The sequence below is a fragment of the Cyanistes caeruleus genome, chromosome 5 (assembly GCF_971803275.1).
Source record: "Cyanistes caeruleus chromosome 5, bCyaCae1.hap1.1, whole genome shotgun sequence".
Taxonomy (NCBI): Eukaryota; Metazoa; Chordata; class Aves; order Passeriformes; family Paridae; genus Cyanistes; species Cyanistes caeruleus.
Genome location: NC_141705.1, coordinates 73,222,635 through 73,247,347, shown reverse-complemented (window position 1 = coordinate 73,247,347; position 24,713 = coordinate 73,222,635). Strand labels below are relative to the sequence as shown.

At 38.9% G+C, this 24,713-nt stretch overlaps 1 protein-coding gene across 1 annotated transcript; it reads right to left on the bottom strand.

Annotated features, from left to right (window-relative positions):
- Positions 1–1,152: 1,152 nt before the first annotated feature.
- Positions 1,153–11,692, bottom strand: PCDH18 (protocadherin 18). The gene is made up of 4 exons (XM_023926420.2): positions 7,969–11,692; positions 6,963–7,048; positions 6,671–6,834; positions 1,153–2,606 (listed from the first exon to the last, which is right to left on the bottom strand). The coding sequence occupies exons 1-4, from the start codon at positions 10,450–10,452 to the stop codon at positions 1,939–1,941; spliced, it is 3,402 nt and encodes a 1,133-aa protein (XP_023782188.1). The 5' UTR covers positions 10,453–11,692; the 3' UTR covers positions 1,153–1,938.
- Positions 11,693–24,713: the final 13,021 nt, after the last annotated feature.

The window sequence follows — 24,713 nt, the reverse complement described above, 5'->3', positions numbered from 1 at the left end:
TGGGACCCAGGTGAGGCTTGTGGGACCACTAATGCCTATTAGTAGGAATGAAGGGTAAAAACAGGGAAGAGGTGTCAAATATTTAATGAGGTATTACAATTTCTTCCTCTCCATAACAGACAGCAGCTCAATGAGACTCAAGTCCTGCTGGCATTCAAAGGTGCTCTAACTAACACCCCAACGTAAGGTCGTGGTATTTCTACCCAATAAAGCATAGCATGAGTTCCTGCTGTGTAAACAAGATGAAAATCTCTCCATTGTTCAGGTGTCAACAAATGCCTACACATCTTCAAATGTCCTATCTACAGCACAATAAGGAGAAGGAGAAAACAGTAAGTGAAACCAATAAGGAGAAGAGTTTCCTTGCATACAAAGAAATGAAGCTTATGCATACAACAAAATTCTTGCTTTTTTGGGTAACATTAAGCAGGAATTTTTGTATCTAGCATAAAAAAATATAAGATATTTTACAAGTGCAGTTCTCCAAAATAAATGTATCAGTTTTAAGCCCAGGTTGACTTGGATTATTCAAAGTTTTTCACAGTTCTGGTAAAAATATATATCTTATAAAATTTGCATCAGCATAACTGCCAAAATTACAGGTTTTTACACTTAACACTTAAGACTTAACAGGTCTTAACACTCCTGAAATGAGCACTGGGGGTTCAAAACCCACCCATGTTTCCCAACTGTAAAATCCATCTGTTTACTACTACAAAGATCTCCTTGTGTATCACAGGCTGACAAAAAATAGTTTTGAAAAAAGGAACCAAAAGGATGGCATTGACTTTTATCTGAGAACTATTAGCTACATCACCCCCACTGTAGCAATGGAACCAAATATAAATGACTTTTCACTGAGCTTCAAGACAGAGAGAAGCCCCTCTATGGAAGGATGGGATGCAGCCAGAGCGAATGTACCTGCAGGCTTGCCCTGTTCTAGGAAGTTCAAACATTTCTGTACTAATTTGCAAATAAAGGACAGGCACACTTACAACAGGTAATACAGCTAATATAAAAATGTAGCTGCTGTGCAGAGGCAAAATAAAGCTGTTTTTCTGGCATATGCAACATTCCTTTTATTTTGGTGTCATTTACAAAGATAAATCAGTTCACTGCAATTTTTGTATTTGCATAAATTCAGAATTCAGCTTGAGGTCAGAAAAGCTGGTTTTATTGCTGTCTTTCAAGTATACACCACTGATTTCAACTGTCTTTGCAGTGTAACAACAGCACAACAAATCTACATTTTCTTGCAGAGATCACAGTCAAAGACCCATCACTGAATTCCATGATTTGTTCACTGGAGAAAACACTTCTGTGCCAAAGACAGAAAGACCTCAGCCTGCAATAATCCATTAATTAATTATTCCATAGACCAAAAGCATCAAAATAAAAAAGGACATTTTAGGTTTTGTGGGAGTTACAAGTCTTTATTATAAGAATAAAACATTGCAAAAAAAGGTGTTGGATCATTTACTGAAACTAACATTTGCATAACTTGTTCAGTGTTTTGAATTTGTATTTGGAATACTTGAAAGAAATAATAATACTCGAAAGAAACAGTATCCTTCTTTTTTCTTTTTTTTTTTTGTTTTTAAACGTGCCTGTGTGGCAAGAATGCTCTAAGTTTGACAAGGGTGGTACCATCTATATACATTTAGGAAAACATGCTTGCTGTGAGTGTACAAAAATAAAATTTATTTATTAAATTACACATAAATATAAGGTACAAATGTATTTTTAAAATACAGATAATCACACTTGCATTGTGTACATATGAAAATAAGGTATTTTAATATTCAACATACACAGACACATTTATGATAAATGCAACTAGTTGGCAATGCCAGTTCTCCTCAGTCTATTTTTTTTTTTTTTTTTTTTTTAATCCCTTCCAGTTTTCCATAAATATGGAAAAATAGGCTTTTGAAATAATTAGTTCTGCCGGACATCTTGCAGCAGCTTGTTAATTTCTGCCACCAGCTCACTGGCATCCATGAGTTCATGTTTGCCATCACTGAAGTGGTTGAGCACATTGTCAAAATCATCTTCTTCATAATTTTCTGGGATCTCCTCCATAGCTGGTAGCCATTTGGATGAAGGCTGCGCGCCCAAGTGAGTCCCCAGAGCGGGCCCATTGTTAGCAGGGTTTTGGAAATGTGTGCTGGCTGCCCAGGCTGCCACCCCCGATGGATAATTTACAGTCTTGGTTGGCAAATGTCCCTTCCTGCGCTCCAGTGAGTTGGAGCGATCTATCTCATTGCACTCCATGTAGGCATCCAATGAGGGAGGCAGCAGGCGCTGGAAGACACTGCTCATTTCAGAGAGGAGGGAGGAGGTGCAGGTGTCCCCTGATTCCTCCTCACTCTGGCAGTCCTTCCCAAATGTTGAAAAGCTCTTCTTCTCACCGGTGTCAGCTGCCTGGGCATCCTCCTCGAGGCCCTGATGATGCTGCTTCTGCAGGTGCTGCTGGGGTGACTGGAACTCCTCCCCAGGGATGAACATGTTGTTTCTGTAGTCAGAGGAGGGAGAGGGAAGTGGTGGCATCCAGCACTGGTCAGAGTGGCCCAGGACCCTGCATTCCTCCGTGCACAGGCGCATGGCTGCAAGAGAAACACGAGGAGAGTGAGCAGCCCCTCCTCCTGTACGTAGCACCTGCACTCACCAGGACTGAACTCTCCCAGAGATGTTCTTCTTCCTTCTGTGTGCAGGAAGGGGTCAAATACAAATGGTCTCATACCTCCATTGCAAAGAATGAAAACAACCAATGCAGTTCATGTAAGACAGTAATGCAATCTCTGAACTAAGGCTGAAGATAAATATGTAAATTTCAGGTGGAAAAACAAGCACTTGCGGCTTGAAGCCACACAAGCCCTAGTACAGTTCTAGCTCATTAAAAAATACAAAATAAAAGGAAGAAATTTCTACCTCCAAGCACTCACTTGAGTTTTAGAGAAGTCTTCTACATGCAACTAGTGAGGCATATCAGAGCAGTCAAATGGGACTAAATGGACAGGGGAAATAAAGAGCAAATAATAATAACATGCAGAAGAATCTCCTTTTCTATGACAATGACAGTGAATGTGGAACTCAAGGTGATTCACTGCCGTATTACCTTTTTAACTAAATCAGTTAAATTTTAATCCACTATCAGAATACCTAGGGTCTAATTCTCAGCCTGTGTGAATCTGGTGTTTATACTGGATTTATACTCTCAGGTGCACATGCAGCTCTGTAGCTCAGGTTACTGGCCCATGCTGGCTCAGGCCTTGGTATAAAAAGGGCTCTCACCCACTGGATGGTGATCCAGGTCAGCCATGAGGGCTGAAGAGCAGAAGACAATAGAGCTGCTCTCTCAGATTCTTGGTTTGTTGATGACTCTCAGGCAGAAGCAATAAGATGGGGCAAAGGACTGCAGCCCTGAGTGCTGCACTGGTCCAAACTGGCCCACTGAAGGGGCACTGCAAGAGTCCCTTGCAAACATTCCAAGAGGTCAGGGCATGGCTCCTGGAAGCAGAGACAGGCAAAGCTCAATTTGACATACTTGCAGAGAGGGATGTGCCAGGAGAGATGCTGAATTTTCCACTCCAAAATAAACTAATCATAGGACACAAAGTCTCGCCTCAGGGTAGGTGTGTGTGTGCCTGCTAGATTTGCAGAAGATCTGGGTGCTGCTGGGACCCTAACGGGTTTGAATCACCAACTTTGAAAGACAGCTTTCAGAAATGATGGACTCTTTGCATTATGCATATTTTCACCATAAGAAACTCCTGCCCTAATCACTTAAATTGCAATATTATCCTGCACAGAACAGAGTTTCTTGTTCTTTCTCAGTATACGCTGACTGCATAAGAAATGTTTGCAGTCATGCCCTGGAAGTTTTCCTTCTTCCCTCAATACATTTCCCATCTGGCTCTGGATCCACGCTGTTTATCAAAAAATCTTTTTGTAGTAGCGTAGGCAGAACTGAACAGAGTATTTCAGTTTAAGATGTACTAGTGATTTATAAAGTCCTACTCTCATACTGTTAGCACTATTTATTTTTGCACTTTACACAGCCTATCATATTGTTTGTTTTCCTAATGGCCTTTCCATTCCTATGAGGATAAACTTTCTCCATGTCATGGATGCAAAAGTACAAATTTCTTCGAGATTACAAGCTCAGATAGCAGCCTGGATATTGCACAATCTATTGCAAAATAACTGCTGATCCAGGAAGTTTCAAACAAACAAAGCAAACTAGAATATATCAGTGGCTGAAGTTTTGATACAAGTGACTGAAATGCCTGCAAGTGTTTGCTCTCATATATGACGTTTTACAGAAAATGCCCAAGAGTTAGAACTGTCAAAAGACATCTAAGTGATCCATGACCAGTTCTCAAATCATCCCAGAAGGTGAGGATTACAATTCTAATTAAGAAGACTCATTTAAGACTCCTTTAAATTCATTAGATACTTTCAGTATCTAATGTAGCATTTCATTACTAGCCAAGTTTGTCTAGTGTCAGTTTCACAGACATTGTTATCAGGAATAGTTTTGGTTTAAAATAATAAATTATGACACCTGAACATAAGATCAAAAGAAACTCTGAAGTAACTAAATGGTGACACAATCTGTCCTTAAATCTGCAATAAATTTAAAAATGTCCAGATGCACAACAACTTTTTTTTCCTCTTTTTTCTTTTTTTTTCTTTTCCAGAATTTAAAGCTTGATGGTTAAGATTTAAAAAGAAAAAGAAACAAGTCTTTGAAGAACAATTATGGAACTTTCTGATAAGGTAATTTGTGGAGTTTTGAGGGACTGGCTCCATTCCTTTCTTGTTCCACCTTAAATAGACAAACTGAAAGGACCTTCAAGGACAAGCATTTTGCCTGTGTCCAGACTGACAATGCAGAAACCTTTCAGAATTGAGAACAGGAAACCTTCAGGAAGTTTTCAAATATTGGGATCAATTCAGGTCTCGTCTGAAGAGGTTCAACAGACTTATCTGAAGGATTAATGCCATGCATAGCAGTAAATCGACATCTGGGTGAGACTAAATATCAATCTTGATAGCCCAACCCAGTTCCATCTGCACTGAGAGGAGTTTCCTGCACTTTGAATTTAATTAGCCTGGCATTTTTGGAAATCCTGTCCTTAGGCTTACTGTTTAGAGAGGGAATTGTAAGAGCTGAAAATGGGTCACAGGCATTTCAGACAGCTAAGAGGACAACCATTCCTGTCTGCTGGCAGCTCCCACTTGCCCACTGTAAAGGGACCACTCTTCCTTGGCAGCAGCAGAGCTAGATGCCAGTGCAAACACCATTGCACTGTAAGTTCCCCAGGCCAACTGAGAGCTCCAGCAGATCCCTCCCTGACTCTTTGCTAAAGCATAGAAGAGAATGAGACACGCCTTACGCTAGCTGGCAGAGGAATAAGCAGTAGGAGTTAAGATAGATGAGGATAAAAATATTTTAGAAGTCCAGATGTAGATTAAAGATTCTGAAAACAGAGTAACTCTTAAAGGCCTCTGGTTTTGAGCACATTTGAGAAGGTAGGTGAATGGCTGGATATGTAATACAAGACCTAGACTGGAGCAAAATATGCACAGAAAATTTTAAAGTTAAAATGTGTAAGAAAACTAATTTGAACTTTCGGCGTTCTGTCTTGTCTAGCATAAAAACCCTGATTAATACATGGGGGTCGCTTTAGGAAGGTCATGTGTTGCACCACCCTTCAAGGCAAAGGGACTCCATTTATAAAATTACTTTAATAAACTTGTTAAATTTATAAACTTGGTTCAGTGAACCCTACTGAACTTATCTGGCCCTGTGGTTATACAGAGAAAACTAAATATGATCTGATGTAAGAACAAGATCTAGGGTACAACCAAGGGCTGTATAATTATTAAAGTAATTACAAAGTTCTTCTCTCTGTACTAAGCATGAATTCCCATGACATTTTATTCAACTTTTATTCAGGCATAAATTTAAAAGCAATACTTCATACTTCATACACATGAATATGTATATATGTGTTTCTCTTACTGCCACTCACCCTTTTCTGATTTTTTTTTTCTTTTCTTCCCTCTGTCCCTGAACTGTACCTCTTAAGCTCTTGCTTCCAGAAATTAGGGTAGCAAGATTTAAAATCTGGGAAATATTTAGAACTTTCCCTTGCTACTCAAGTTCATTTTTCAGTGGGAAAAACACTTTTCTTTCTTCTCCATCCATATTTCTAGTTCACTTTCACACTCAGTTTCTAAATGGTAAAAGTTTGTATCATATGGATCAAATCCACTGTGGAAAACCTATCTCCCAAATTATAGTTCACTGTATTTTTAACAAATCACAACTGCCTGTCTTTGCAAAAACATCCACCCAGTCATTTAAAGTCAAAGGACTTGGAGCAGATCATACTTTTAGGAAAAATCCAGAGCCAGCTTATTATGTGAGTGACAAAAAAAGTAGGCATTGCTCTGGGTAGATTTGCAAATTTTGTCTGAGCTTTCATTTTAGTAGATACATCAAGGCTTCAACTTAGCATTTATCATGAAGCAAAGTAAAAAAGGAAGGAAACATAGGACTTGAAATCTAAAGAACTTTTGCTTTCTCAGTAGTAGTTTCATCAAAGTGACAGCCAAGCAGAACTGTAAATAAACCGCTCAGCTTCCATTGTGCTCTTACCTGCAGGAATTCTCCCATCTGTAAGGAAAAGGTCACTGAATCCTTCCCCAAGAAGTCTGTCAATTGGAGACTCTCTTCCCAAATCATAATCACTGTCTCCAGCTTCACTATCACCCCGGCCACTGTCTTTCAAGCTGAATTTATCCATATCTTGTAGGGCATATCTGTGAAGTGAATTGTGGAGAATTACATTATCTCAGGTATGTTATAGTCCACTTTTTGTTTAAAAATACATGTCTGTATTTTCTGATCTGTGTACATTCATAGGAAGCAGAACAATCTGGATTCTTACCTGTAGCTTCTGGAATATTTGTTTCCTCGAAAATTTGGCCTTGGTTGATACTGGCCTTGGTGAAGCATTGAGAGAAGCTGAGAAACCTGCTTAAGAAAAGGTGGAAAGAATGATTCCTTGAAATGAAAGCTCAAGCTCCTCACCATAAAACCACTAATTTGTTTCTCAGATTTGTTTGTGGTTTATTTTTTTGTCCTTTAAGATTTAATTAAATCAAATTCCTGCACATACATAATGCAGTACAATAGTAGTGTCTGACTTCAGAAACATCTGAAGACTCTGTAAAATGAGGAAGTTCACTGCTGTTCATTAGCCTCTGAACTCATAATAATTAATTCCATAACAAGTAAAACAAGCAATTAAACCGAGGTGCTTTGTTTTGGTTTAATATATTAGAATCAAGCCTCCACCATTCCAGGATACTAATTTAAAACATGAAAACATTTAAAGCCTTGCTTTATATGTAAAGAGCTACCAGGACACATCTCTCATTTATTTAAGCCATGACCCAACATTTGCAGTAAAAACTGAGGGACTCTCAAAGTTTGAGACACGGTGATAATGTGTTACTGCAGCTGTACTCAAACTGTGTCAGAATGTTTTAGTTTGCACCCCATTAGTAAAAAGAGTTTCCTGGATTGTTTCTGAATATAAATACTCAGGCACTCTTTCTCAGATGGAGCTGTACAGAGAGTAGGGAGAGGGAAGGCAAGGAAGAAAGAGTGAACAGTTAACCAGTGCAAAACACTATGTTCCACTCCATTGTTTTGACCTTACAGGGAAGAACTAAGTAATAATGCTATTAACAACAGATTAACACTGCTTCTCAGGATAATGTAATCTGTTGATACTGGAGTAAAATTGAAAAGCTGAGATATTGAAGAGAAATCTATGAGGCATAGACCTGTCTGCCTCTTGCTCTCACAGACTGCAGACAGGGGTGTGTGTATGCTTCCAAATTAGTGGCTGCATAAATGGATGTGCAAAACCAAGGTCTGGACCTTACCTCAACAGGCGGTGTAGCATGGGTGAGTTCCAGGGAGAAATTTTCAGGCACATGGTTCGAGGAGATGGTCACCAGGCTGTTCAGTGATTGGTGGCTGTGGTGGCTCTGCCGGCTGCTCATTTGACCCCTCTCCAGGGCCGGGGACGATGATGGTGAAGCTCTGTGATGAGATCTGATGGGTAGAGTGCCATTAACTGTCGGCACCAGTGTAATGTCCCCTTTGTGTATCTGCCTGGAGGGGCGTTTTGGATGGTGCTGGTAGGTTGATTCGGCCACGCGACAGTTGTAAGACCTGGTGTCCTTTTTCTCTCGATTGCACCTCGTAGCAAAGATAACCATTATAACCAATAACACAGCACATATTGATCCTAAGGATATAATTGTTATCATGGAGATGTCCAGGGAGGGTTGGCTTACCATAGTTGCTTCAGTGCTTGAAAATGAATAAACATGCTCCAAAATGGTACATTTCAGAAGAGCTTTAGTACTAAGCTGAGGGCTGCCTTTATCCTGGACTATCACCAAAAACTCCCATTGTTTTGCTGCAACTGATTCAACACTCACATTGATAGAGATGTCACAAGTTTGGGGATCCATCACAAAGATGCTGTTTTCCTTGTCAGCTGCTATAGAGCAGCTGAGTTCAGAGTTCATACCAGAGTCTCTGTCGGTAGCCCTTATCCTGGTGACAAGAAAGCCAATTTCAGCATCTTTAGGGATTGATATTTCTGCTGTGCTGTTGCGTAGCACCGGCCCCACGATGACAGGAGCATTGTCATTTTCATCAATGATGGTGAGTACAACTGTGGTGTTGCTAATGAGCTGCTGGCTCCCTCCATCCCTAGCTTGGACCACAAAGGCAATTTGATTTACTTCTTCATGATCAAAGGTTCGCAGGGCATAGATTGCCCCGTTGGAGGGATCAATGGTCACATAGGTGGTTACAGAACTTCCCAAAACAGAGTTCTCCAAAATAGTGTATGTCACCTGCCCATTGTCACCTAGATCTGGGTCTGTGGCTGTGACTGATGTGATGTATGCTCCTGGAGAGTTATTTTCCAAGATAACAACTTCATATCTGTTTGTCTGGAAACGGGGCGGGTTGTCATTTTCATCACTGATTTGGACAGTAAAGTGTTTCACTGTGGAAAGACTTGGTGTTCCCTTGTCCTCTGCTATTACAGTCAAGATGTATTCGGATCTCTTTTCCCTATCTAAAGTGGCATTAGTCAGGATTAAGTAGTTATTTTCATAAGTCTTTTGAAGTTTAAAGTGGCCATGGCCATGGAGCTTACAAATGATCTCTCCATTCACACCAGAGTCCTTATCTTGCACTTTGACCAGGGCAACAAAGGTGTCCAGGGGTGACCCCTCAGAAATGTAAGCTACCTCTTCTCTCTCTGTGGACATCAGATTTAAGTTGATTTCTGGCTTGTTGTCATTCACATCCACAACTTTAATTATAATTTTGCAGTGAGCTGGAATAGAATTTGGCCCCATATCCTGAGCCTGAGCATCAATTTCATAGGATTTGGTTACTTCATAGTCCACTTGTTTCAGCAGGGTCAGGTGACCTTTTTCTGCGTCTATCCTAAAAGTTTCTATAATTTTGGCAGACACATGACTGCTAAAGGAGTACACAACCTTCCCATTGGCGCCCTCATCTGGATCAGTAGCATTGAGGTCTATGAGCAAAGTCCCAATAGGAGAGTTTTCCAAGAGCTGGATAATATATGACTGCTGCTCAAACACAGGGCTGTTGTCATTGGAATCAGAAATACTGATTTTCAAGAGGGATGACCCAGATCTCTGAGGCACCCCTTTGTCAGAGGCAGTGAGTTGGAGTTCGTAAGTCGATTTCAACTCGCGATCCAGCTCTCTAACCACAATCAGCTCTGCATACTTAGCACCATCAGTCCTGGTTCTCACATCAATGCTAAAAAAATCATTTGCTGAAAGGGAGTAAGTATAAAGGGAGTTGTCTCCCACATCTGGATCAAAAGCACTGTCCAAAGGGATCCGTGTTCCTACAGCCGCACTCTCTGATAACTCAATAGGGATAATAGCTCTGGAAAACTGTGGAGAGTTGTCATTAATATCCAGCACTTCAACTTCAACATGGAAAAGCTGCAGATGTTCAGTGGGGAGAGTGATCACATCAAACTCTATGGAGCAGTTTAAGTTTTTCTGGCACAACTGTTCCCGATCAATTTTAGCTCCTATGCTGATTTCTCCGTTATCCTCACGGACTACAAGCAAGGCAGAATTTCCCCTCTGCATGGCTCGAAACCGAACTGAGGAAGGGTTAGGCATTTTTAATAAAACATCAGCAACATCCTCCGATAGTCTTGCAATTACTGATCCAACCCTCTGCTCCTCATAAATCCTGTACTTCAAATTCTTTCCCAGCACGGCATTATTACAAGATATTATGATCAGTGCAAAAATGAATAGAAAGTGCATTTCACCGCCGATTCGATACATCTGTAACTGTTTGCAATTAATTTCCCCCAATAAGTTAAAAAGGAATTATTTTGCCTTCCTTCGGTACCTTAAATCCAAAGCACATCTGGTCCTTTCCGACTTGAAAACGCCTTTTCTAGCCAGCCAAGTATTAGTAACTTACAGATCAGAAAACTTTTTGCTTTTTTCATACACACCGTGCCCGGACATCCAGATATAATCTGTAAGCAATCCACGCTTTCTCATTTGACTCAGCGCTCCTCTTCCAAGCTGAGATGCTCCGGGGCAGCGTGCTCTTCTCCCGCCGTCAGCATCCAGGGACCGCCGGGAGCTGGCGGGATGGCTCTGCAGCCCGTCCTCCCGTCCTTCTCCGCACTCTCCGTCGGACTGAACGCACTCCCTCGCCGGCTCTAGCCTAAAATCCTCCGCAACTTCACTCCAAGTCCCCAGACAAAGGTTTTTCCGGGCCTGTGCTGAGCCCAGTGCAGCCAATCAGCCGTGGAGGCGAGAGGAAGGGAGGGGAGGGAAGGGGAGGGGGCCCGCAGCACGGCGCGCCGGGGCGGGGGGGCCGGGAGCGCTGGCGGCCTCTCGGCCAGCGCCCGCTTGCCGCCAGAGATGGGGGTTGGGGGTACAAATGACTAATGGGAAACTTTAAATCAACGTCTCTCCTCCCCACCCTCCGAATTTTCATGGCAGTTTCAAGCAGGGTTTTGTGATTTTAATTCCTCACCTTCTTGCCACGAGAAATGCGATCGCGCTCCTTATTTACATACTTTTGGGTTATCCCTTGTTTAACTAGCTGTGAGCATTTGAGTAGGTTTGCTTAGTAAAAGAGCTGGGGGGTGACGTCTCGATATCCGTTCTGCAAGAGCGTCTTCTTGCTGCTCTCCTACAACGTGCGTGCTCCCAGTATATGTGCTCCTGCCCGGAGCCCTGCGAGAGCTCCTCCACTCCGTGAAAACTGTCCTCCTTCCCAATTCAGGAACATTTTGCATTCTCCGGTCCTTCCCTGGCTGCCTCTCGCAGCATCTCTGCCCTCAGTGCAGTTGCCTCTGCCTGAGCCCCCGTTCCTCTGTGTGTTCATGTGTGCGATTGTCTCTGAGCTTTTTTATTTGCTGTTCCAGTGCTACTTCAGATGATCTTTTTCAACCAATTTGAAATAGCATTTCATTCTCCACCGTGACAGTCTGTGCAAAGCACGCCTTCTACATGCCCAGTATTTTAAAGGAAAAGAAGCCACAAGACAGATTGTTTGGAGAATGAAAAATTCCTCCCCTCTCTGTTGCAGAAAACTACATTCCCACACATTTGCACACAAAAACATAATCTTAAATCTGAGTCGAGCATGTATTTGTGCAAACCAGAAATGTTTGCAAACCAGATCCTTGTGTGAGCTTCAGGCTGAGTCAGGACATGTAAGCTGATGCATTCTTCTCATTTCAAATGTATCAATTTATGTGACTTCTACTTCCTTTTTATATAATCTTTTATCATTATATCCACAGGCTTGCTATATTTCTCTTTGTTTTTCTGCTAATTTTGTCCATTTGTTTATTAGCATTGCCCATAAAGATACCATCACTCTTTATTGCTCTTCTCCCTCTCTTATGTTCCCCCCATGGCATAGCCAAAAAGGTAAAGAGTAAATCTCTTATTTTCCCAATTTACTTACTCTCAGCAGAGCTCAGCCAAAGTCACTAAGAAGGTTTTTGCTGAAAAAGAAAGCAGAGGAGGCTCAGTGTGAACTCTCCTTCTTTTTAAGCATTCAAAAGCATTTTATAAGCCATTGTCTCTTTTTTTCTCTTCCACAAACTAGCACCGTGTGGCAAATTGTGCAGAATAGAAATGCCCATAATGAATGTATTTAGTACTGGGTCACGCTGATGAACATTCTGCCCCCATGAATAATACTGTTTTACAAGTTTGCAGCCCTTTTAAATTGCTGATCCCCAAACCCTATAGGCAAACTAGAAAAGCTAACACAAGCAACTGGGACTTTAGAAACCCATAGCCATCTGGCCTAAATCTCTAACAATCCAAGCCAATAATTATATCAATTCAGGCTTTAGTGAACCCCTTTGCAAACACTAAAAGAGCAAAGAAAGGAATTAGTGACCATTCTAAGTTCTAGTGGAAAGAATTCAAAGATAGTATAATTCCATTAGTTCATGGACAACTTTTTTTGCAGCTCTGATAAATCTTCCTAAAACATTTTTCCAAAGTACAAGTGTAAACCCTTTTCTGACGATAATTGGGAAAAGTGGTTCAATTAAATGTTGTTCTTAGTGTCAATAAAAAGTACTTTCTTGATAAAAGAAGTCACCACCCCTTTACATGATGAGTACAGGAGATGAATAATTTATAGTAAAAATAATTCCACTGCTTTAAAACTATTATGCATGTTCTTCCAAGGAACTGTGTAGTAGACTTAGATATGCAGAACTTGTTTTATGTAATTTTTATCATTTTCCAAGCAGTAATTCCACTTTGTCACATTGGTCTTTCTCAGAGACAGTCTGTATCATAATAGAGAGCAGGGTGCCTACCAATAGGAATTACAGCACATTTTTTCTTTTTTTCCATTTTGAATTTATTTTTATTTTACAATTTTATCAGTCATATTACATGTCATATTATCACTTAAGTCCACACTGTCTTGCAACTGACATCTTGCACTTATAATGTTGGTAAAAATGTCATTGGCACAATAGTTCTTACATGAATTCTGAACTAAAGTAGGGAAAAAGACTCAATTTTATTTTTTTTATTTTTTTCATTTGATAAGCTGCAAGTGAGGAGGAACATATCATCAGATTGTTTGCTTAGATGGAGCAATATTTAAGCATGTAGCATTTCTAGAATTGATGCTTCTCTTTGGTGTTTATGAGAAATCACAGCACTACCAAGGCTGGTATCTCCAACATCCAGAGTTTTGTCTGAAAGTCTCTTAAACTTCAGTCCACCTTTGACATGACAGATTTCCCTCAGAAAGAAAAGAAAGAGTCCCACGTGCAGGCAGCAGATGCTTCTTAGTGAGCGTGGTATTGTGAGCGCTCTTAGGCACATGACTGGAGTGCTGCTGTCCTCCTTGAGACTAATATCAGTTATTTCCACCTGAAACAGACCTATTCACCATAAGGCTCTTCCCAAAAGTTGCACTCCAGTTCTTCACTGATGTACTGAAGAAAAACAAACTGACTCTAAATTTCACTTTCATTTGCCTATAGTACTGCTTCAGAAACCACAGCTGCACAACAGGTTAATTATTTTTCCCTTAGCTGAAAGGAGGTTTATTTCTGTTAGCTGAAAGGAGATTTATTTTTTTGGTCAATACAATTTAAAGTCTGTCTTGTTATTCTGAGTTTTACTGAGCTCTCAAGCCTATCTTTTCTTCTAAAAGTTTATGATCCCCTAGATGCAAAATATATATGCAAAAATTAGGTGAAAAAGAATTTTACTTTGAAGAACTATTTTGATAAATAGTCCCTCAGCAAGGAAGGGAGAGAAAAAAAATATATTCTTAACAATGACAGAAGCATAGTAAAATTAGCATTGTGCCATTTGGTTCATTCCCCTCCTCAAGACACATATACAAAAATGAGGTTTTATTCACTTCTCTATGAATTATTACCTTATGTTGCATTATGTTACAAAATGTCACAAGAGCTCTGCTCCCAGGCACAAGACATTTCAAGATAAAATTTTATTTGGCACATGTGCAATGAATGTGAAAGACAAGTTTTCCTAAGTCAGTAGTGTATTTTAAAAGAACATTTCCGTCACAATGAATGACAAAAACAAGGAGCTTCATCTCCCTCTTGCTTCTCTCCCTTTCCTTCTTTCTTCTTCTCTCCCTCTTTCTTCCTCCATACCTCTTCAACATACCTGTGTCCCAAAATGAAACTAATATTTCCATCTGTTGCAGCATGAGTTCAGACTGAGTGAGGAGTATTCTTGTAGGCAAATGAGTGTTGCCATTTTATACTCACTCTTGGGCCCAAAAAGCTGATCAAAGGTAAATGGGATACTGTTCTTTCAAATATGTGGAAGGAAGGTAACATTTCAGTCCATTTTTTTGCATAGACAACCATGTAACAGAACTCATCACAAATTAATGCTGGATTTGTCCAGTCTACTATCTCATCAGTCATGCTTATACCTGATGTTGTTTTCAGAACTGAGAGGCATCAGAGACTGGCCTACTTTAAGAGATATTAAAGGGAGAAAAGACCATTGGACTATCAAAAATATGGCTTCTGCATCACAGTCTTCTTAGTTAAAACCAAATATCTCAGGCAGAGCATATTGATGTGTGGAATATTAAACAGTGTGTCTCAGACATCAGTTACCTAGTTCACATGAAAAGGCAGTCAAAAATGGGGTCAGGGATTCTGGCAGAAAAATCAGAAAAGCAGAAAGTCTGTGTAATATTGTCAATTATGACCTCCACAAAATCTGTATCTTGACTATGTATACCTAAGGTTTACAGTACTTCATGTTGAAGATAATCTGTCTTAACAGTACCTGTTTCCATCAGAGTACTGCCCCTACTGTGCAGTGTCCTCCATGAGCTGTCTCAAAGGCCTCTCTGTCACCTCAGAGACATCCAGAAGCCTTTTGGTAAAGGCAAAAGCTGTACCAGGAAAAAGTATTTTCCTGCCCCAAAAAACAGCCAGTCAAAGCCTTGAAACAAAAATTCAAGACAAAGAAGGAGTAAACAGCGAAATTTAGTTCAGCCCCCTGACCTTCACTTTTTCAACTTGCTTAAAAAAAATCTGATGGGTCATTAAAATACATCAAACCACCAAATTTGATGTACCTGCTGATGGGAGAGAAAACTTTTGAAATGTGAGTTTAAAATTAGGTTTTATATTATCATCAATCATCGTAGCAAAAGGCAGGGGATCATGTTTTCTGCTACATGAGTAAATTTACAAGGCAGTTTTGCAATGCGTAATTGTGTAAATAAATGTTCCATGCATGGTAAGTACCTACATATTCAGCCTCTTTCTGCACCAATAAAACTTCTATCTTTCAAAGATTTACCAAGTGAAAAAGAGAAATATGCATAAGTCTCTCAGTTTACTAGATCTCTATTATAAATAAATGCCTGCAATATATCAGCAGATGCTTTTGAATTTTTTTGAGGTTTAGTTAATATGGCAGAGTTTACAATGGAAGTTCCATTGTTTGATCATTTTCATGCATCTGTCATTTTGTTTAGTTATTTCTTTGTAAAGTATGAAGTAAAATATCTATAATTGATAGCTGTTTATCCAAAACTGACTTTAAGAGCAATACATACACTAGAGCCAGTAGAAGGTTTGAACATTATGTATGTTTGGGGAAAAGACACCAATCAGGACTGTAACACATTTCCACTGCACTTAAGCCAACAAGTGTAATGTTGTGTGGCCCTGTTCCACTTTCTTTCAAAGCCACCCAACTGAGCTGTAGGTCCTGTTGTGTATAGCAGATATAACCACCCATTTCCTAAGGCATCATTTTTTCTTTCTTATCATCCCTGCAACTGAAATACATAAAATGCAAAGAGCCAAAGGCTTCAGGGAACAGTTGCCATAACCTTCAGTTCATGCAAAATGGAACTCAAGAAACAAAGGTGCTCTTTCACCTCTTGTGCCCCAGTGGTGCAGCCACCATGGGGCTGAGATGGTCACTTCTGCAGGCAGAAACCCCAGGCCTCTTTGTTCCCCCATAGGGAAAGCACCAGCAACATCTGTGCTCTCAGCCTGAGGTACTGTAATCAATCCTACCAGGTGGTGTACTGGCACTGGATTTCCAATACCTGGTTTTATTCCAGATGTTAGCAAACCCATACTCCACATGCACTGGAATTTGAAATACTTTATATGAACAAATTTGAAAGGCTTTCTGTTTCTTAAACTGATGCAACTCTGCTTTGACAAATGTATTGCTCTTGTACCCTGAAACATAAAATCTAGGATGCGATGATACTTACAAGGCCACTTGTTATAAAGAGCAGAAAGAAGCAGCTGCATTTGAGATACTTTTCTTTGCGTGAGTGGGGTTTCTGTGAAATAAAAGATTAGAACTTTGGTGTAGATGTGAATTTAGTAAGGGCTGCAATACATAGTCTGCCAAATTACTGGCTCAACCCGAGCTTTTCATGGAGCTATAACATCCTCCATTACTCCTGGGAATTTAAAAAAAAAAACCATAATGGTGTTTCAAGTGTCTTTCTACCAGAAAAACCACATGTTCAGTCTTCCACTGACAACCTAAGCCAAATCCAGATCCACTTATGCACCTACTTCCAGCAGCTGCTAGTGACTAAAATGTTCCAAGGATATTGGGGCTTCTCAAGAAGGAAACGGATAATCATCTTCAGCACAGCCAGAGTTCAGCCATGCTCAGCCATGGCAGAGCCAGAGGTAACTCCAGAGTTTTTAAGATGCTTTTGCCTTCTTTGTAGATATGGCACTGGTGGATCTGCCAGCTTTAAGTTGGTGGTTGGACTTGATGGTCCTAGAGACTATTTCTGACCTTAATTATTTTATGATTTTGATGCTGAGGCTGATAAGGAACCAGCCCAATGCCCAGAAAGATTTTGAACAGCTTCAGAGACACTAAAAATGTCTTAAAGAGCAAGAGCCCCACAGGACTGCAAAGCTGGACACAAAGTTTTGTGGCAAGAAAGGACATTTCATCAGATTTCTCTAAAACAGCTGCTATTGGGCAAATATTTCCTGGAAGGATCCAAACCTCTCTCTACTGCAGAATTTAGCTAGATTGCATTAAAAACTATTGTCTTTAAGGAGCCCATAATGGCCTTTCTCTCTTCAAAACCTCAGGCACAATCCATCACCCAGCCTGCTTTGTGAATAAGGAACAAATATGTTGGCTACTTTCTTTTATAGTAAATATTTATGCAGTACTCCATATGGGTATCTGTACTTTTTTCTTCTGGATTTTTCTGGGAAAAAAAGAAGAAAATGTTCTCCCTGCTCCAGTGTAATGGGAAAACATGTGAAGATTTAAACATGCTGGAGGATGCAGACACAATGAGAGTTGTAATGGGAAAAAGGCAGGCAGGGTTTTTCAGCAAAAAATGTAACATACTGAACATCTGGCTTCTCAAGTAAGTGGTTAACAATGCTCAATGAAAATGTTTCTCTATAAAGAATTAGATGTTCCTATTTTTTTTGTTCAATAGCTGCCGTATGGTAAAACTAGTGCCATAAAATCATTGCAAGAGACAGCAAACAACTTCGTTATCATAATAGGCACTTTTTTCCCCTCCTTCTTTTTTTTAACAAAGGCTCTAGCAGGTGGCATGTGGCTGAGTCTGGGTCTATCACCATCTCCAGGGTGCCAAGACATCCCTCTAAGTTTTTGTGGGAGGAATTTGTTGGTGGGATTTAGATTGTAAAGGCATGTGAGCATCTGCTGCCTGCTTGGTCTCATTACCATTGTGACAATTAGATCCTGCAGCTCTTGGCCAGGCAGCCAGAGCAAGGACTCAATTTTCTTGCCTCTCTAACAATGCTCATTATCATTCATTTGAACCTATGGGTTCCTCTGCCTCTGAATCTGGGCAGGGGGCTGTGAAAACAAATCACACAGAGACACACTCAGGGAAGGAAGAGCAAATTGAGATAACAGCTACAAACAGCCTAAAATCAACAGCCTTGCAGACAGCACATTACCTATTCATAGTAGTTGCTTTTTTCCCTTCTGTGTAAGTTACTTCATTCCTGAAAACCAAATTCTATGGATCTGTGCTAAAGTATGCTTTCTGTAAGTAGCCTATAATATTTTTCTGTGATTCAGTAGTATTGTGTGTAACAATGTCACTACTGCCCTTCTATATTCCCAACTACTTACTAAGTTCAGAAAAACATTTTTTTCCTTTGTTCTTTTAAACATATACAGAAAAAGTCAATTTACCACCTTTGAGTTAATTTGGAAACAAGACAAAAAAGTAAAAGTTTTGCTCTTTATGGAATGTAGGAGCTTCTGTATATTCACATCTTTGTCTGGCAGACACAGTCTAAACAAAACATTAACTCACATCTTCAGATAAAGACTTCACATCCCTTTAAGTGTCTTGACCACACATAAAACTGCAATTATTTTACATTTCCTTACAATAGAAGCTGCATAATTCCTCTTTGCTGGCCTTAAGTCCTTTTATTGCTACAAAACCCTTAACCCATAAATGGATGATTAGAAAAGTCACACATTTTTAAAACAAAATAACTTGTCTAAAGGCAGCGAGAAGGGGAAGGAGGAAGAGGGGGAGAATTTAAACTGATCTATCATACATACGTCATACATACATCAAGGATTTCTGTCTATGAACAATGAAAACAGAAGGGCTTCAAGGCCTGAATCTGCAATAATTTTGTAGTTTTCAAATGTTGCATAGCTAGTGATTTGTGACCTTGCTGAAGAATATTAGATTAAACCAAATATTTTTACCACAACACATCTTTCCTGAGACTCAGCCTTTACTGGTCTTTGTAAGACAGGAGAATGGAAAACATCACAGAAAGCTGGAGAGGAGGCAAGGGCATGACGTTTGCTTTCAGATGTTTCTAAAACTCAAGGAAGTGTTATTGTTTCCATAAATCATGACTAGAGGTTTATTTTCCTCCCCCCTTGCTGACTTGCTAGAGAAAACATAAGATGGGCATTGGCTTTGCTCAGGGCTAAAAAGAAATAAATGGCAGCATTTTAATGAGTTTTCCAAAATGATGACTGTCACAGTTCTAATCACAAGTTCCAGGCAGTACAGAAATTGTGCAAGCCTGGAGCACTGAAGAGAGGAAGGACAAAGCCATCTTCCCCACTGATGATGTCCAGAGCCTATGCTTGTTTGCAGAAGTGCCCCAGTTCCCCAGGCTTTGTCATGGAAATGCGAACCCTGAAAGAAAAGCCTATTATATCAAATTACAAATTATATTATAGGGTTTTAAGTAATTGTTTGCTGACTGTTGTCATGCACATGTGGTTTGTTGGAAGATGAAGTAATTGTTGTGGCAAATTTCCATCATCAAGAATCTGCCAGGGTGAGCTCTGAAATCAGCTGCTCTGGGGGTTCACATCATGCAATTACTGGGTGAAAGACCAGTATGTACACCCTTCAAAGTTAATTTACACAGACCCATTTTAGAAGTAGAGCATTATGTATCAACTGTATGAAATGTATTGTAGACATATCAGCATTTGCAAAATTCATTAGAAAACCATTAGTTCAAATAGTTTTGTCCCTTTCACATTATAAAGTTTAACACCTTTGTGGCCAGCAAAAAGATATAAAGTGTATAGAAAATATGGAAAAAGTATGGGCTGTGCTTTTCTGGAACCATTTGAATAAAGTTTTCCTCTATCAGAAAGATTTTTGTTTCAACTGAACATCAATTGAAATAAATATGTAAGACTCTTCCAAAATAACCTTAACTTACTGGAATGCATTCTCTCACCAGGCTGCATAAACATGGGTACACCCAAATTTTTCCCTCAATTCTATGGTCCAAAACATCTGTGTCAGATCTTGCAACACTTCAGTATGATGTAATGAGGCAGCTGGCATTTCTTTTTCATAAATTCACTACACCAATAAATAGTAATACCGTGGTGATTGGAACTAAACATTAAGTGAAATATTTGCTTTTCAAATATAGCTGTGTGGACTCTTCCTTGAAATAAATTGTGTTATATCTATATCTATATTTATATTTATATGTATATATATTAATTTTTTTTAGAGGAATAAGTGCAGTAAAAAGATATAGAAATATATCTTGATAACCTGCCTTTACAGTTTTCACATATTTATAGTTCTTCATGGGTGCTTTTCTTTAGAGCATCCATGTTTTTAAGACATTGGTCTCCTGTCTTGTACTTTTAGACTTTTTGTAGACTTCTATCACAAAATGAAGCTACCAAGGAAATGCAGAATAAATGAAGCACAGCCAGTATGAAACATGGACAATTTCTGTTAAGGAAGTTCAATAAATAGATAAAAAAGGAAAATGGTAAAATAAATTGTAAAGTCTAAGTGGATTTGCTGTATTACTATCTGGATTAAGTGTGACACAAGTTAATCTCCACTACAAAGATTAGTATTGCTGCTAGGAGCAATTCAGCAACTTCCAGCCCAACTGTGTTGTTTCAGCACTGATTTTTTAAAATATATTTTTATATCTTCTGGAACATAGTTGAAATATATATATTTTTAGTTCCTTAATAAAGAAATGGTTCAATAGCTAACAATAAGGATCCCTCAAAATTTGTCACTTGAATTCTAAAAGATATAAAACCTAGTGATAGTTGTACAAGCATATATTAAGAAAACCTCTGTATTTTTGACAAGTTTGAGGGGGTTTATTGTTAAGTTTGGTTTATGGTCACTTTAGGCAAAACATTTGCACTGATTTTAAACCAGTTAAGTAATATACAACCTGACATACATGCTGTATAAGCCATCAGCATGTATTTCCTCATGCCTGTTTGAAAAGTAAACCTGGGTGCTTTCTTTTTCAGCTATGCAAACCTTTATCTTAAACAGTTATTATTTTTCATTAGGGATCACCTTTGCTCACTTAAAGATGTCAAAGAACCTTTTCCTTACATGTCTCTAACATCAGCTTTAATTTGCAACTAATGAAGATAAACTCCAAAGTCTTTGTTTATTTGAGCACAAGAAGGATGGAATCTCTTGACTCAAAGATCTACATGCAATGATGAATTATAATTTCAGCCGAAGTGCCTATCATGGAATCCTGATGAAATCTAAAGGTTGCTCCTAGATCATATGGATGTCTCATACCTGCAGCCAAGAATATTTTAAGAGTATAGTTTTGGATGTTAATAATACTATATTATTACTCCTAACTAAGTTCTGTTCTGATATACTCCTGGGTCAAGCAGCATTCAAGCACAAAACCAGTTGATCTAGTAGTTATCCAGCAAGGTTATGATCCCTACCTAGTACCTGAGAAGATATTAATCTGAGACATACTTATTAAACATCATTGCAATTCATTGGTGCCTGATGGCTTGGGATGATTTGACTTCCTTGTGCCATTAGGGACTTCACTGGAGGTGAGTCCCATTCTCTGACTTTGGTCTGTCTTTGGATGTAAAGGGCCATCTCTTCAGTTACATGGAGTAAAATAAAATACCTGGAGGCTGCAGAAGGAGCTACTGTGTTTCTGGTTTCCCTGGATTGTATATATTAATGGAATGTCTGAATACCTGAATGTCTCTGAAGTCCACCTCCTCAAATATCTGCTACTGGGCCAAATTCTACCAGGAAGCAGGCAAGGTCTCTCCTTTTGAAAGGATTAGAAGGAGATAAATGTCTTCCATTGTATGACTACTGATGTGGACTACATTCAATTTCTGTTGGCCATAAAAAAGTTTAACTGAACAGATATCCATTTCTTATAAATTAATTTCCTTGAATGACAAAAGAAATTTTGGCACTGTAGTAGCAATAACACATCTGAAAGAATATATCTTTTTATAGAAATAAAAAAGGAAAGAAACCCTGAACCTATGTAAGCACTACCATGGAAGAGACCAAAATCTGACCTCTGTTCAGCTGAGGGAGAACCATAGTCTACTGATTCACATATTGATGAACTGAGAAGGACAATTCAGAGACATTTCCCTTCAAAAATTACTAGCCCTGATCTCTGTTACTGAGTTTAATTTATGCAGCCTCAAAAACACATCAGCAAAAGGGTTACTTCTTTTTGTAGTAGATATTCCACAATGGAAGAATTGTGAAATGAGTTTCATGGGCATGAGAGCCCTGGAGGTTGTCAGGTTTGTGACTGTATGTATACACAAATAGTGAGAGAGGGGAGAGGGAAAGAGCTCTTCTCTGACATTGCATCATTAGAATTTTGTAAGGCAACTAGTTTACTGTAAAATCAATTTGCAAAACTGAATAATTTTATCATGAAAGCCTGGTGTACTTCAAATCAAATGCCCACCCTGCATATTTAAAGCAAGAATCATGACCGCCCCAAAAGGAAAAGAAAATTTAAAAATCAGTCTTGAACTAAAGACACTACATAAATAAAAATTTACATATGAGTCCAATAAAGCCAGCCTGGCTTTGCTAATGGACTCATAATGTTATCTCTGTCCTATTCTTCATAAAAAATTCCTCCAATCAGTTACTTTTTGTTGAAAATTGAAGAAACTACTGCTTTATAACAGTTTCCAGTTCTCAGACTCCCATTTGGTACATCCACCTTACTCATGGGTGACTGTGTGTTATGCAAAATTGCTCTCTCAGTATTCTTGCCACTTATTACAATAGTAAGGAGCGGATGAAAATATTTAAGTCTGCAAACATGAAGCCCTAAAATCTTCCCTCAGTCCTAAGTCTGTTCCTAGATGGGACCTTGCTTCTGAATGCTGTCTGCTATAAATGCAAATGGATATGATCTGAGATAGCTCTCAGAATTGATGGCTGAGTCAGTTCTTTCAACTTTATCAACTTTGTACTGAGGAGCCTGATGCACTTAGTTAGCATCAAACAATCACAGAAAAATATCCTTAAAATACCTGTTTCTGTAACTAATCAAGCTGATACAGAAATAGGATTAAATTAATTTGTTTTATTTTTTGTTCTGGTTAAAGAGACCCTAAGAAGCAATATTTTTCACAATTAATTAGACTTTTCTTTCCATTCTGTGTGAATTTTCACATATCCATTTAAGTACAAAAAACTCAGACCATTCCTTCAAACAATCTCTTCTGATAAATTACTTCAGTGAATGACAGCCTATTATGTGACTTACAGAGCTGTTATGGTACACAAATGCTATAAGCAGTAACAGAGAATACCTAAAAAGCTAGGTATCAACATCTACCTTAAATGGAAAATCCCTAGGAAAAATACAAACATCAGTCTTTTCTTTGAGAGTTGAGGAAAAAAAAATTTCCTTTCCCCATAATTATCACTGTATTTGATCTAGATGCCTTATGCTATTTTTTGTTTTATCATAAGAATTACTTAGATTCTCTACTGCTCATTGTGACGTGTTTTCTGAGCCAGAAAACTAGTTTATATATGTGTAAATATACATATATATGCACACACATTTATCTCTCTAAAATAAAGTACATTCTTGACTGTGTCAACACAACTACATTCATTCAAAGTGGGTGCCACACTTGGGGCTTTCTCCCATTTAATTTTTTTGTAGAGAGAGTAGAACCTTTGTTAAAATGGGTGATTTCCATGTAGGACTTTATCAAGTCTAAAACTTTGATTTTGGCACCACATTTCATGGGAAGTGAAGAGAGAATGGACAATTGCAGGGCTGTTTTGTCTGTATAGCTACACAGGGAATGTGCCATGTTCTAAGTTCAGTTCCTTTTTCAGGGCTTGTTGACAGGCAAGCATCGTCTAAAAAGTAGGAACAAATCAAAACACACAAGATGTAACAAAGGTATTGAGAAGGGATGTCAAGTTTCATGGCCTTGCATAAAGGAGCAGGGCAGTTCTGCTGATGCTGAGGCCCATATGCTGGGAGCCAGGACAGCTGGGACTCATTAACTCCCATCCAAATTATGAAGCTTTTAAGCAAGAAAGACCAAAATGAGCCGTGAAACACTTAGGAAGAGCCCACAGGACAAGAAAATATTTTATTTGAAAGATTTTCTTTCTGGGAAAGGCAAGGGAAAGGGAAAAGGAAATGGAAAGGGAAGGAGAATGTGAACAGGAAAGGAAGTTTATCCAGTCTAAATGTATTTTGTCAACAGTATGAAATTCTTCAAAAGATTGAAGAATCCACATGACTTGGAGGTGCAATCTAATAGAACATGAACAATGTAATATTTCTTGTACAAGGGCCTGCCTATGGCATATACATTATCTGTAGAATGCATCAAGGTTCATCTTACATTTGACATGTCTGCGTGCGCATACTTCTATACATATGAATAAAATCTGTCTTTCTAGTGGAAGACATTTCAGGTCCTTAGAAAGGATGAGTAAAGTCATAAGGTTAATATATTGTTAAAAATACAGTTGCTTAAATGTTTTGTAAGGAGTTAATTTTGTTCAGAAAACATTAGAACATGTTGTCATAAAAAACCAAAATAAAACAGACTTGATAAATCAGCCTTTTTTGAAAGTATATGTCATAAAAATAGTCCTGAATCACTGGATTTAAGAGCAATAGCAAATACAGACATTAGTTTAAATCAGGGCAAGTTAAGATCCAAACGGAAACAAATGCCACAGTGTGGAAACAACCTTAATGACAAGA